This window comes from Aspergillus udagawae, assembly GCF_001078395.1.
Source record: "Aspergillus udagawae IFM 46973 DNA, scaffold_2, whole genome shotgun sequence".
Lineage (NCBI taxonomy): Eukaryota > Fungi > Ascomycota > Eurotiomycetes > Eurotiales > Aspergillaceae > Aspergillus > Aspergillus udagawae.
The window spans coordinates 1,184,587-1,198,068 of record NW_025091265.1 but is presented as its reverse complement, the minus strand read 5'-3'; the positions used below and the strand labels follow the sequence as shown (position 1 = coordinate 1,198,068).

The 13,482-nt window shown below is 47.6% G+C and overlaps 4 protein-coding genes across 4 annotated transcripts; 3 read left to right on the top strand and 1 right to left on the bottom strand.

Annotated features, from left to right (window-relative positions):
• Positions 1–536: 536 nt before the first annotated feature.
• Positions 537–3,351, top strand: Aud_002749 (uncharacterized protein; the record flags this gene model as incomplete). Its single annotated transcript, XM_043287710.1, has 6 exons — positions 537–836; positions 884–1,584; positions 1,632–1,840; positions 1,889–2,137; positions 2,450–2,768; positions 2,820–3,351. 6 exons carry the CDS (start codon positions 537–539, stop codon positions 3,349–3,351), a joined length of 2,310 nt encoding a protein of 769 aa, XP_043143645.1.
• Positions 3,352–3,831: 480 nt separating this feature from the next.
• Positions 3,832–4,194, top strand: Aud_002748 (uncharacterized protein; the record flags this gene model as incomplete). The annotated part of the gene is made up of 2 exons (XM_043287709.1): positions 3,832–3,843; positions 3,925–4,194. The coding sequence occupies 2 exons, from the start codon at positions 3,832–3,834 to the stop codon at positions 4,192–4,194; spliced, it is 282 nt and encodes a 93-aa protein (XP_043143644.1).
• Positions 4,195–8,154: 3,960 nt separating this feature from the next.
• Positions 8,155–9,575, top strand: Aud_002747 (uncharacterized protein; the record flags this gene model as incomplete). The annotated part of the gene is made up of 3 exons (XM_043287708.1): positions 8,155–8,337; positions 8,394–8,538; positions 8,596–9,575. 3 exons carry the CDS (start codon positions 8,155–8,157, stop codon positions 9,573–9,575), a joined length of 1,308 nt encoding a protein of 435 aa, XP_043143643.1.
• A 2,638-nt stretch (positions 9,576–12,213) lies between these two features.
• On the bottom strand, positions 12,214–12,774 carry Aud_002746 (putative glycolipid-binding domain-containing protein; the record flags this gene model as incomplete). Its single annotated transcript, XM_043287707.1, has 1 exon — positions 12,214–12,774. The coding sequence occupies one exon, from the start codon at positions 12,772–12,774 to the stop codon at positions 12,214–12,216; it is 561 nt and encodes a 186-aa protein (XP_043143642.1).
• Between the last annotated feature and the right edge of the window lie 708 nt (positions 12,775–13,482).

Here is a 13,482-nt window from a genome sequence, read left to right as displayed (position 1 = left end):
CACATTCCGCCGTTAAATTCCGATAGGCTAACAGGTATCAATCTCTAGGCAACCTTATTGCCGTACCAGTCAATCGCGTGAGGATATTCAACGAGAGAAGCGGGTGTCCTGCTTTCCGATCCGATCTCATTCAGAGTGGCTCCTACAGGCAGTGAATCTGCGGTAATACTGCGGCCTGGGAACTTTATCAGGGTAATAAAGCTATGAATAGAGTTATTTTAAGTTCTGTGGCTGGGTACGTTGGAGTTAGGGCAGATCCTTCTAACGAAGATCGTCGTTGTGAAACAATCCGAACCCGAACCCGAACCCGAACCCGAGATGAAGGTTATTTGGTATAGGCATCTAGTATCAGGACCAAGTGCATGGCACAAACTGAGCATCGCTGATCTTTAGAGTCATTGTTTCAATAGTTGAGAAACGCAGTCATGACTTGCCTTCAACCTTACGGCTCTCACGCGGTGCTACTGTGCCTATAAAAGGCGTTAGATTTCTGGAGCTTGATCAAAAACACAATCACCTAGCGAGGTTCTCTCAAAATGACTTCTCTACAGCTACTCACTCTTTATCTGGCTGGTCTGGTGGTGGCTAATTGGAATGTATCCGTGGCAGGAACTCCATGTGCCTGTGCACAGCTTGGGTCGTCCTACCCGGACAAGCTCCTCTTTCCGTCATCGGCAAACTACACAGTCGAGGCTACCAGCTACTGGGACATCCGGGATGACCTTCACCCATCCTGTATCTTCCTCCCAACTACCGCTATTGAAGTTGCGAACGCCGTGAAGATCCTCACCCACTGTGATGCGCACTTTGCCGTCCGCGGGGGTGGACATATGAATGTACGATCCCTATCTCTACCAAGTAAATCACTCACTGACATGGATAGTTTCCCGGAGCCAACAATATCGACAACGGCGTCCTTATCGCCCTGTCCGGAATGGACCAATTCACCGTCCACAATGAGACCATCGACGTCGGACCAGGCATGACCTGGTACGACGTCTACTCTGCCCTCGACCCCTACGGACGCATCGCTATCGGCGGTCGTCTCAAGACCATCGGCGTACCTGGCCTCACACTGATCGGCGGCGTGCATTACTTTATCAATAAGTATGGATTCGCCATGGACAACGTCGTCCGGTACGAGGTGGTGCTGGGGAACGGGACGCAGGTGGTTGCCTCGTCGACCTCGCACCCGGATTTATTCTGGGCGTTGAAAGGCGGCGCGAATAACTTTGGAATCGTGACCAAGTTCACGCTGAAGACGTTTGCGATTCCGAAGATCAGTACCACAATCCAGAGTTTCAACGAGTCCGCCATCTATGATTATATCACCGCTGTATGTGATCTGGTCAGGCTCGATGAGCCGAATCCCATCGCGGCAGGCGGCGTCTTCACGATCAATTACAATGCCACGACGAAGGTGTCTTCTGCTTCGCTGATTGGGGTGCAAGAAGGCGTTAGCAGGCCTCCGTCTCAGTTCGCCAATTTCACTGCTATCCCTGGGACTGGTACTTCAAAAATACACAATGTGACGACTGGGAAACAGTTTGCTGCGGGGCTCATCACCCCAAATCAGATGTTCCGGTAGGAAGCGTTCCTTTGGATTTTGATATTAATGCTGACGACGATAGTGTCATGTTCTCTCACCACACCGTACAGCCCGACGCCGAGACCCTCTACTCCATCTATCAAGCGTGGAAGAGAGCGGTCGATGAGATATCCGACGTGCAAGGCCTCTACCCGACCTTTATCATGAACCTCTCTCCAGCAGGGGCAGCGCGCGTAGCCAAGACTAATGGAATCGGGAATGTGTGGGGCCTGGACGACCAGCCCATGATATGTACGGCCCTGATTTCCTTGCTATGGCAATCACTAATGTATGGTGCAGTGTGGCAATTCAGCACGGGCTGGGATCTTGCGTCTGACGACATCCGCGTGCAAACCTGGTCGCGTCGACTCGCCGAGTCTCTGCACGCCATTAACAGGAAGAAAGGCATTAGCTCCGAGTTCATCTATATGGGCGATGCGGGCGAGTGGCAGGATCCGTTTGCTGCGTTTCCTGAAGCCAATGTGCAGCGGATGAAGGCAGTCCGGGCTGCCTATGATCCTTTGAGGACCTTCTCAAGGCTGAACTGGGGTGGGTTCAAGCTTGGATTTGACTAGTCAAGCTGCCAGTGCTCATTGTGGTTCCCCTCGCGGAGTTGTCGTATTCGGAACCATTTCCCAATGGGGTAATGGTCTTGGGACGATCGACCCTCGGGTTCGGGTTCGTGTTCGGGTTCGCTATCGATCAACTCCTTTGCTTCTTTAGTTCGCGTTTGCTATAGTCAAGATGTATAAATATGCAGTTAGACGTTCCCGAAAGGTATCTCAGTGCATTGACTACTACAAAATTGATACATCTATTCATCATTCCATTTAATCCTCGTCGTGCTGTAGACAATGATAGCGACCACTGCAACTGCCATTTCTCCCCCTGAGAAGCAAGGCATAGAAACAGAGCTCAACTACTGGGAGGGCAGCGACGACCCGATCATCATCGATTTCAACACACCCGACGGAAAACAGAAATTCGCAGAGGTAGAAAAGCAAGAAGCGAGGCATCCAGTCCTCATCCACGACATCCGCGGAACCGAGGACCAGTACACGCTAGAAAAGCACGGATTCCAATACTTTCACGACGAGGTTCCGGAGCTCGACGACTGGACCGACGAGCAAAAGGTCATCGACACCCTTATCCCCAAGTCAGAGGAGCTCGTCCGCAAAATGTATGTACCCTTCCACCACAATGCCGGCACCCTCTAACACGAACGAAACAGAACCGGCGCCAAAGAAACAATGACTTTCACCCACCGCATCCGCTGCTTCTCCTCCGACGAAGCAAAACTAGCCGATAATCGCGCCCCAGCGCACAGCGTCCACACGGACTTTACCGTTGCGGGTGCGCTTCGGCATCTTGAGAATGAGATCTCCGACCCGGAGCGCGTCAAGCAGCTGTTCAGCGGTCGAGTCATGATCGTCAATGTCTGGCGGCCGTTGAAGACCGTTCATCGGGATCCGCTCGCTGTCTGTGACTGGCAGTCTACCAGCCCACAGCATGATATCGTGCCCTATCGACTGGTCCTTCCGCAGGGCTGGAACGAGCTGAGCAAGGTGCGATACAGCCAGGATCATCGCTGGTACTATCTCAGCAAGCAGCAGCGCGATGAGCCGCTGGTGTTTACGCAGTTTGATAGCTCCCGGTTGGAGGAGGGCGGATGTACGCTGGCGCATAGCGCTTTCGAGCTCCCTTCCACCATAGAGTATGAGCCTCGGCAGAGCATTGAGATTAAGATGTTTGCATTTTTGTAGATTTTGTGCTGTCATCAAATCCTGCTTCCAGTTGTCTATGTGCATATTACCTTGTCAATACTTCTGAATAAAGAGTCATCTCTGCCCAGTCAGTGAGTCATAAGGCGATCACATTACCACGATTGCATCAACGGGAAAAGGGCCAAGCCCAACTTCATGACGCCGGGGCTAAGCGCTTTGCTAGTTAGGCCACGGTGTACCCGCAGATGGCTGTACCCAGTGGACCCACGAGGCTGTGCTTGATCCCAGAAAAAGCCTTATTACAGGCAGACTTAGTGCTTGACTACCTAGTTGGTTAGTCGGTGTGAACCCGTTTAGGCCAAGATCGCCACCCAACTAAACTACAGGCCTCAGGAAGCAGTGAACAGCCTCGCCCTCTCGCTTGGCGAGAGTTATTGAGAAGTATATTAATGACATCGATGCCCGTGAGATACACAAGTCACCAAAGCTATCGATACTGATACTGTGCTAAACGCCAACATGAGCTGCAAGGTAAGCAACAATTTCAGAGATGCAGCAGTCTCTATCACGGCAAGCCTAGTATCCGGTGTATAGAGCTAACTGAAGACCCAGATCCTCCCCGACTTCGTTAAAGACATGAAGCGCGATCCCTCCGGCAGGGGAATCACCCACCTCGGCAAGGACGGCGTCCTACGTACCCTCTCAGCCGACTACGAGGTCCTCGACGCGCGTGGCCTCAACCCCGAGCAGATCAAGAATGCTCTGGCTTGTTTACCTCCGGGGCCAATCAAAAAAGAGGACTTTCGTGATGTGGACGGTACAAAGGTTACAAGTCGAGAAGAGCTATTTCATCCGGCGCCGGGCATCCTGCCGACAAAATAGAGTGAGGAGGAGGCTGTGGCGAGAAGGAAGATGGTGAAGCAGAGTCAGGAGGCGTATTTGCAGGCGAAAAGGAAAGTGTGCAGAACTGGAGTGAGTGATTCTCGGAGAATTTGCTGTAGTAGGTTTGCTTGGATATAGGAGCTAAAGTTGAATGCACGGGGTGAATTGAACTTAGTATATTCTAGCACTGCTGCCTGTGGTTGCAAAAGGGGTGATCGACGAAGAGTTGATCTCTCTGATGTGGTGAAGCTTGGTGGAACCACTGTCGCGCTCTAATTTTATCTACTGCCCGTACCCCAGGGCTACTTAACACTAGGAAATAGAGACGCCTGAAACACCCTAATTATTCAGTGTAGTTTTCACCCAGAGTCACTTCCATATTGTCTCACCAATCTCAGGAGTCCTCATTAGGTCCCAGCATGCATAGAGCAGAGCCAATTTCTAGCTCGCGGCCAAAGGGCTCAATTCAGCCACGAGGTGAGCCAGACAGTGTATGATTAGCTGCTGCCACTGGTTTTACTTGGGATCGCTTGAAGGAAAAAGTATCCCAACTGGGAATCTGCACACTGAATGATTGTGTATAAGAAGTGGGTGCAAGCCTGTAACGTTCTCCCGAAAGTGTACGTACTAACTTAACGTCAATCTATTGCTTTTTGTAGGCACCAATAGGTTACCCGAACCCACTAAGAACCCAAATGCTAATAATTTACAGAAATACACATGAAATACGCCCGACTCAAAATAAACGCCTATGTAATTTCAGTATATATTGTCGTTATCTGTCTTGGAGGTCTAGACTACTGACCTTGACAAACTTAACATAGATTGAGAGATCGAAATGCTTTATCATGGTGAGACGCCCTCACGCCTCTGTTGTGTTTTATTTTCCTTGTTTCCCCCTCTCCCATCCCTACCAATTGATTGTCGGACATGTAGTTCTTGGATGCGATGCATCTCTTGTAGAGAGCCGCACATGATGCGGCGTTTCTAGTGCAGTCAAGAGTTACTGAGGTCACAGTCGCCTATTTCATCCCCATCCCTCTCGAGCTGTTGACGACTGGACTCTGTATTTGGGTTAAAATATGAGGCCTAGGCAATGTAGGACTCAGTTCAGCCAACTATCTGATGGTATGGGCCATGGTAAGTCCCTACTACATGTCTGTGACAAACATTGAAATCTAACAGTTCCTCGCCATTATGATCATAGTTTATTGGAGCCGCAGTGTACATCAGTGGACTAATCTATAGTACTTAAAGTTCAACTTCTAATAGAGATGAGTTGCCGACTGTTAATTAAAATATCTGTTTAGAGGACTGCCCTATGGATTTGGATATTATAAAACAGCCCTTTTAAATGAGCAGATAGAAATATTCATGATGGTAGATCTACCTATTCTAGTTACAGAGTAATATAATTAACGTAACTAGGGTAACTACATCTTTACTCGCTTCTATAATGCAGCTATTGCCAGTACTAAACTTGCTATATTAGTGCTGTACTATTACATCATTATAACCTTTAAGTTTCATATTATGGTCCTCACCACAGCGGTCTTTATGATTCTATAGCTAATAATGATGGAAATACTCCTGGGCCAGTAATGTGGGTCCATCTTATGATTCTAGGACTTAGATATGCCTGGATAATACCTTAACCTCATGGAATTCACCTGCTTCACTAACATTACTAACCTGGTTACTAATGTCTGGATATTTTCCTAGCCTTTACCTATTATTTGCAAGCTCCAGATGTCTTATAATTAGAAGATTACTCTCAGTTTTCCTTCTCTGTTAGATTAGTGTTAGTACTTCCACTGCCCCTTAAGTATATAAGAAATAAGCTTACTCATTGCAGGATGTGTGCTATTAGTGCTGCCTATCTTTCTATTATAGTCTTGCAGGGCTCACCCGACTTTATATATAAGCCTGCCTAGTGTCATCTCTCTATAACCCTTTGCCTGCCTAATGATACAGGGGCTGGGGTGTCCTTGGGAATCCTCTCCGCCTGGGAGCCACTAGGCGGAATCTTCTGTGCCAACCTGCCCATCATCTGTTGCGCGGTAGTGACCATGCTTCAAAACCTTAAGGGGTCTGTGTCTGGACAGCCTTCTTGTATGGTAACCTAAATTTACATCTCTATTGGGATGCAGAGCAATCCTATCAACCTTAGGCTACCCTTAATGATGGGAGTGGTGTAGATGGACTATAACTCAGAAGCCTCTGCTACTAAAGTGTGCGCTGAGGTTACAGAGTTATAGTTAATAAGTTATAATGCTATTTACGTGGACCAGTATTTTAAGCAGTAGGTTTATTATAAAGGTGAGGAGATGCCTTCGCGTCTGATACTGAAGGGAAGCTTGTAGTGAGTGTAGTAGGGAATTTCTCTGGAAATTGAATATACTATATTCATTATGCCCATGGCTCTTTACAACCAGACAAATATTAATATAAAGCAAGGGTAGCAGTCAGCGTCCAGAGACCAAAGCCTAAGCTTGTCCTGGGATATTATGCCCGAGCTCTGCATCGGCGGGCTCGCATTGAGTTATCAAATCATGGATAAAGGTCAGATCAGAACCTACTAGTCCTGCTGCTGTGACGTATAAGATCGCTAAAGGTAATGTCTGCATTGCATGTAATGGGTTATTAAACTGGGCATAGTGCGTGCCATCCGTCTAATTCAATCGATATCATGGTAGCAGCCTGGGTATTCATCGACTTACAGCGTCTGTCTAGCTACTCGCCTGTCTAACAACCAGGTGATGTCAAGCTGTGGCCAGCAAGCTCTTCTTGGCCTTGCAGTTCCTTCGCTGAGAGGTTCTTGCAATAGAGCCCATTCGGTGTCGCGAACAGTAATGATCAAGCCTCTCCATGTTCTGATTTAGTGCCGACTGCCTGGCTACTGTGATACTGTGTTCGTCTTCTTTGACCATGGTCGAAACTAGATCATTATTGGGACGGTATTAGATTTCGCGGATAAGTCAGGGTTGGTCAAGGGAGGTCGGGTGTATCGCATGGATTAGTAGAAAGCTGTATTTCAAACCTAATATAGCTACTAAGTATACTAGTATATCTTTTAGATTAATAGTTGCGTCTGTAATCTTCAGGCTGCTGGCATTGGATTTGGGCTGATTCTCAGAGAGACTGTTGTTGATACCGAGGAAGAGAGAGTGAAGAAAAGAATATTCCAATTTTATGGATTCTAGGCAAAATGAGTGAATTATTAAACCCCTGAATGGAAATAACAGCGGTTTGCCATTTCACTATGAACGGGCATTATATGAGGCTTATCAATGCCAAATAAATGATTAAATGTTTTCAGCCTAGGCCTTAAGGCGTCCGTCCATGGAACATTGACTGTAAATATTTTTGTTGTCGGCTACTGGACTTCCGGAAGTACCTAGTACCCCTCTTTTAGTTCGCGTTGCGTGACCTCAATAGAATGTCAACTTTGACCTGCTTCTTTTTTAAATTAGCATAAATTAGCATGATGAGAGGAGCTGCTCACACGCCAAGCTTTCAATTACAACAGTTCTGGTGTTTGTGATGAGAGACTGCTGACTACCACTGTTGCACCCATCACATGTCTCACATACCTCTTAATTGCGGCGCAGGACCCTAACCAAGACCAGGCAAGATTAATGAGACTAGCTATTCCTGATTTTATACTAGCTTGCTTGGTTTCCTCCCATCACCCCAGCTTGCACCAATCAAACTTCAGTGTGATCTACTAACGCACTCTTGATGTGAGTGAACTTGTTAGCCTCTGTTGTGTCCAGTGTACACAGTGGACTAATGGACAAGGATCTCAGTGTCAAGATAAGTTTAGGGAGAAGGGTGAATCCACCCCCTTTTCCCCCCAGTTAATCTGAGTGTAGTTTTTGTTTCTTTTCGGATCTGTCCTGCGCACTGCGACGTGCTCAAATAGAGAGCATCCCGGTGTGCATAAGAACGCAGCCCACTATGGTCGCCGGATTGGACGTCGACGCAGATGAGTCTGTGAATTTATGGCGGAGACTAAAAGCCATTCTTGGATCATCACCACAGAAGGAACATGTGCCTCAGGGAGAGGGTGATAATGTTGACAGCGTCACAGAACGTTGGAAACTGCTCACTCGCTACCAAGAAGATATACCACACTGCTCGGTCAGTGTTACAGCCGTCTCATTTGGGTTTAAATACTAAACAGTTTTCCTCTCCAGCTGAATTGCATCTACGAACTGGTGCTGGATTATAATTGTGCTCACACCGACTTTGCTTGCATCTGTACCAGGCTCGAGGTGATCAGTCAGGATGTGAAATTCAGATCCTGCTATGACCATTGTCCTATCAATCCTGATCAGCGATGTAAGTTATATCACTAAAATTAAGCGTTGACATGGTTGTCTTAGCAATATGAGCTAGGGACGCCGGGACGATTGCTTGATTTCTGCGAACTAGTGGGGGTCCAGCCGGCACTTCCGGACTACATGAGCCAATACAGTGAATTACATAGAAGGCAACCTGTTGAAGCAAGGGCTTTCGCTCAGGAGTCGGGGGCGACTGGTGGGCGGGTGAGCGTCGTCACAGTGTATAGCACTGCAACTAGGATTCATGCGTCGACTTCAGATGCAGAGGTTTTAACCTCCACGATGACAATTACAGCTTCCTGGGTCAGCGCCATACAAACAGTTCTAGTAACCAAAACAGCGACGGGCTTCTCCACGAGCCAGATCTCCAGTGTTAGTACATATTTGCCAACCGCAACACCTGAACCTGTGGATCCGAGCCTCCAATCGACCGGTCTCTCAACGGGAGCAAAAGCGGGGATTGGGGTAGCGATACCCTTGGCAGTGATTTGCATAGCTTCGATCCTGCTATGGTACATACGGCGGAAAAAGAAGAACGGGGGAGACGGCGGGGGACATGATGAAACCCAACTGCCGACAACTATATCGCCAACTTCACCCGCAGTCAATAACTTACCTTTCGAGAAAGATGGGAACGCTATCAATGAGTTAGATGGCCAGCAGAATTCGGAAACTGACGCAAAGTCTAAGACAACCATTTTCGAGCTAGATGCGAACCTGACCACTCCCGAAAAGGACCAAGGACAGCAAAAGGAAGTGACAAGTGGTGATTCACTGACGACTGTCGGAGCTTTTCCACGACCTTCGTCTATGCAGGAAGAGATGAGCGGACCTGCGAATATATGTGGGTTCAATACCCCGCGAGAGTCCCAAGAAGGCAATCCGTCTCATGCCTATGAAGAAATGTCACTCGCGGATCTAGAGGAGGAATTGGCTCGTGTAGCAAGAAGAAAGGAAAGGCTTCAACATCTCGAGTCGCTGGAGAACACGCAGGAAGCCTTGAGACGGCTGATTGCGGCAAGGAAGAAGGAATAATACGGCGCTATTGTGAGAATTCTGCATAGCCAAAGGATCTGTAAATCAGCACCAAGCAGATTTCATGTATAATTAAATGCTATGGCAATAGCATTTTGCTAAAGTTGATGGCGGGGCATGCACGCGATCACCACCGAAGCTTCAAAGGGCCTTGGGTGTACTTACAGTATTTAATATGGATAGATAGGAAAACCTTATAGGAAAAGAAGGTGTTGATCGTGTCGAAAACTGCTCTAAAATCAGCAGTGTTTGCTTTGGTGTTGAGTAGATGCAGAACAACACCCTTAATGGTTACCCTCACACTGCAGAGACTGCCATATTCAAGGCTATAAGTAACTGCAATGTCCGCAGCGCAAGAATAACTATTTAGTAATATAATTATGTTTTAGGGGTTGAAAATAGCTTCAATTTCGGCTCTGGCTAATCTTGTATGGCGGCTCGCTTACTGTTATTTATGCCACGTACGAGACTCCGCCGCGTAACCCCTAATACCAGACTTCCTCTATGCTTCCTCACCTCAAAGAAATCGGTCTGCAACAGAAAGACCAAACTTCTATTTCTCTGCCAACCCGCTTCACAACTTCAGGGCACACAATGAAATTACCCCACGTTCCAAATGAAATTATTCTAGCTATAGGTAGTTTCCTGGACTGCGAAAAAGACATCAGCAGTCTGTCCCAAGTCAATAAAATTCTTTACACAGTCCTCAATCCATACCTCTATCATCGCAATTTCCAGTCTTCAGGCTCGTCGGCTCTGCTCTGGGCAGCGGAAAATGGACACCAAGGGGTTGCAAAAAGGCCCTTCGGGTTGGTGGTGCTGCTGCAATTTGCACAAGAAATTCTGCTGGAGAAACTCCTCTACTCTTACCTGCTAAACAGCGCCAATTATCAATTGCTCAGTGGCTGCTTGAATATTGTGGCATAGACCCGAATTGTCAGGATGTCTATGGTCGTACGCCCCTATTCTGGGCTTGCACGCAGGGAGATGAAGATATGGTGAATCTCGTGCTTAAACAACCATGGATTCAGCTGGATCTACCTGACGAAGCATATGCCCTGTCTAAATCACAGAATTCTACGGCCGAACACCATTTGCACACGCAGTCATCAATGGGCATAGAAAGATTGTTGAGCGATTGATTAGAGCGGGAGTTGATCTTAACCCAAGGGACCTGCTAGGTAAAACAGGACTTTATCATGCTATTGAGGCTGGGAATATACATCTTATTCACCTGCTGCTCTCAACTCCTGGCGTGGATCCCAACCTTCAGAGATACATCATCGGCTTGGCACCACTGTATTACGCAGCTAGCAAGGGAAACCTTTCCGTTGTTAATCTCCTTCTGGCTGTGGAGAACATCAACACCGAGGTCAGGAATCAGCGTGGTTATACACCACTTTTTAATGCTGCGAGTAAAGGACATGAAGCGATCGTTAAGGTGATCCTTGATAAAGGTTATGCTCCAAACCCCCATGATTACCAGGCACGCCATACGCCTTGTACAAGGGCAACTTTCCATGGACATGCGCACATAGCCAATATTATACATGAAAGGATTCCGCCAACCCCTCCTCGTGAGCGAAAAATCAGATCAAGACACCGTTATCCACGAATACATGATGTGTAAATAGGATCATAGCAATAAGTGTGAGAACTACAAGATATATGAAGCCCGTCTCCCATGTCCTTCATTAGAGCAGGATCTTGCATTGCCCTAGGGAATCAACTTTATAATGGAAAATAACCTACTGGTTCAAATTTTCTTTCTTTCCTTTTTTTTTTTTTCTGAGCACTGAAAATCTGAATGTTTATTCCCTTCATAGCACATTACCCCTCAGTGCCTGTCCGGTACTTTTACACTCCTTGGGTATTCTCTAGTATACCTAGCTATTTTACATGTAGTCAGCAAATCCCAAAGGAAAGCTAACAGGCTCCAGGCTCTTCTCCAATATTAGAGTCTTTTGAAGCACACCACAAGTGGCAGTGGCCGCCAGTCCATGTGGCCATTGAGGATCAAGACGAACACCTAACTTCTTGATTTACCTTAATAACATGATGTTCAAGGCGCCAACTGCAGAATATATAACCAGCTATCACCGAGAAAGCGCAGGATGTTGACGGAGATTATTCTCTAAAAAGCGAGAACCTGACAAACTCATAGCTGGTTTCTGGAAATGCGGTTGCTGGCCAATAGAAGTGACTGATCGTGGCTATTGCTCAGTCTAGAATCCCGACGATCTATACATCTTTATCTCTATCGACTAGGTCCACATCCTCTGGATCCTGAATTCTATTCCGGAGCCAGTCTTCGATGACGGGGATAAGCCGCCGTGCAAAGTTTTGAGCTTTGAATGTGGGACAGAATACGTTCGGTCAGGCATCCATTCGCCTTGCTCTACAGTAGGGACTCGGATTTATAACAACCATGACAGGAACGTGGTCGCAGTGATATAACTGATTGGGTATTAACAGTAGTGACTACAGAAGACGTTCCTGCCTAAAGTACCACATGCTAGTCATGACAAATGGGAAGTGATTCTGAAGCCGCGCTTATCCTCTGCCCTCGGTAGTCTATCAGGCCTTGTTGGCCAGTACCAATTCCGGGCGTTGGTATGTATTTGACTTCGGCTGTTCCTTACGATAAGCGCCTAAACAGTCCAGGGTAATCGACAACAAAACCATCCTCGTCTGTGCTAAGCTCCGCCATAAATCCCGAAGTCAAGCCCTCGTAGCGATACAATCGGTTCGGCTGGAGACATGTATATCGTTGCTCCACCGCGACTGGTTTAAGAGCTGGAACAGGTATATACACAACACGAAGGACTTGCGCAGCGCCGTGTTTCAATTGCAAGCGGCGGATCGGGAGTGTATTGGTAAATGGTGTTGCGGAAATATCAATATCAACGCATCCATCAAGTCCAGCCACGTGGGTTCCATTAGCATCGAACCACTTTCCTTTGCCGTCTGCACTCAGAACCAGTTTCTGATCAGTTGCCGTGTCATTTATCTCAAGCTCCCTCACGGCCCAGTTGGCGTCCAGAACTACTCGGTAGAATATCCCGTATTTTGCGTCGTTATGAGTCCCGACCACCACGCTCTGGGCGACCAAGCCGCCGGTTGTCGTCCTGACGTGAAGATGTTCAATTCCGCTTCGGTCCATGGGCTCCCATCGTGTTGCCTTGTCCAGGACAGTCATTGGGAAAGTAAAGTTCATCCTGGGGCTCGGTTGATACTAGGTGCGCCAGTTAAGGAAGGGGATGGAGCATGATATGCTCAGTACGGCAGCGCTTTTTTGCCAGTGAGGTTGGTAACATGTGAAGCGATGGACGCGGACGCTTGTCTGTTGTTAGTTAGATGGTCCACCGATGACTAATCGAGGGAGCTAACTAAGCCACAGGGGACACATTTCGTTCCAACAGTAAGTCGTTGGACCCTATTTTTCTTCACACCCTTTTCTACCTGCACTCTTGTTCGCTGCGCTCCATCAAGTTTCGTGAGCAAAAAGGTGCTGCGGCTGTGCTGCTTACTAGCATCGATTCTTGGCGTATTCTGCTGTGTGGAATATGACTGGGTCTAGACTCCACCCTCGTCTAGGTGTAAAATAGACATATGAACCTCTCTGCACCTGCAGATATCCATTTGAAAAACTGGTTGAGGCAACGTAAGAAATCTTTCAAGAAGCTCATTGAAAGGGTGTCTAGGAGCTTCTCAAAGAACTACAGTGGTCGCTAGAGCAATACTAGGATACGAAAACCACCTGACAAAAAGCCATTCTGGTAGAGTGACAGGGCACCTTCAAGCTCAGCTAGCTATGGGACTGAGGCAGGACAAACAAAACAGGACACACGAGCCAAAGCCTCCTCTAGATCCGCGAGTGACATTTCTTCGTAGGCTTGAGACGCAT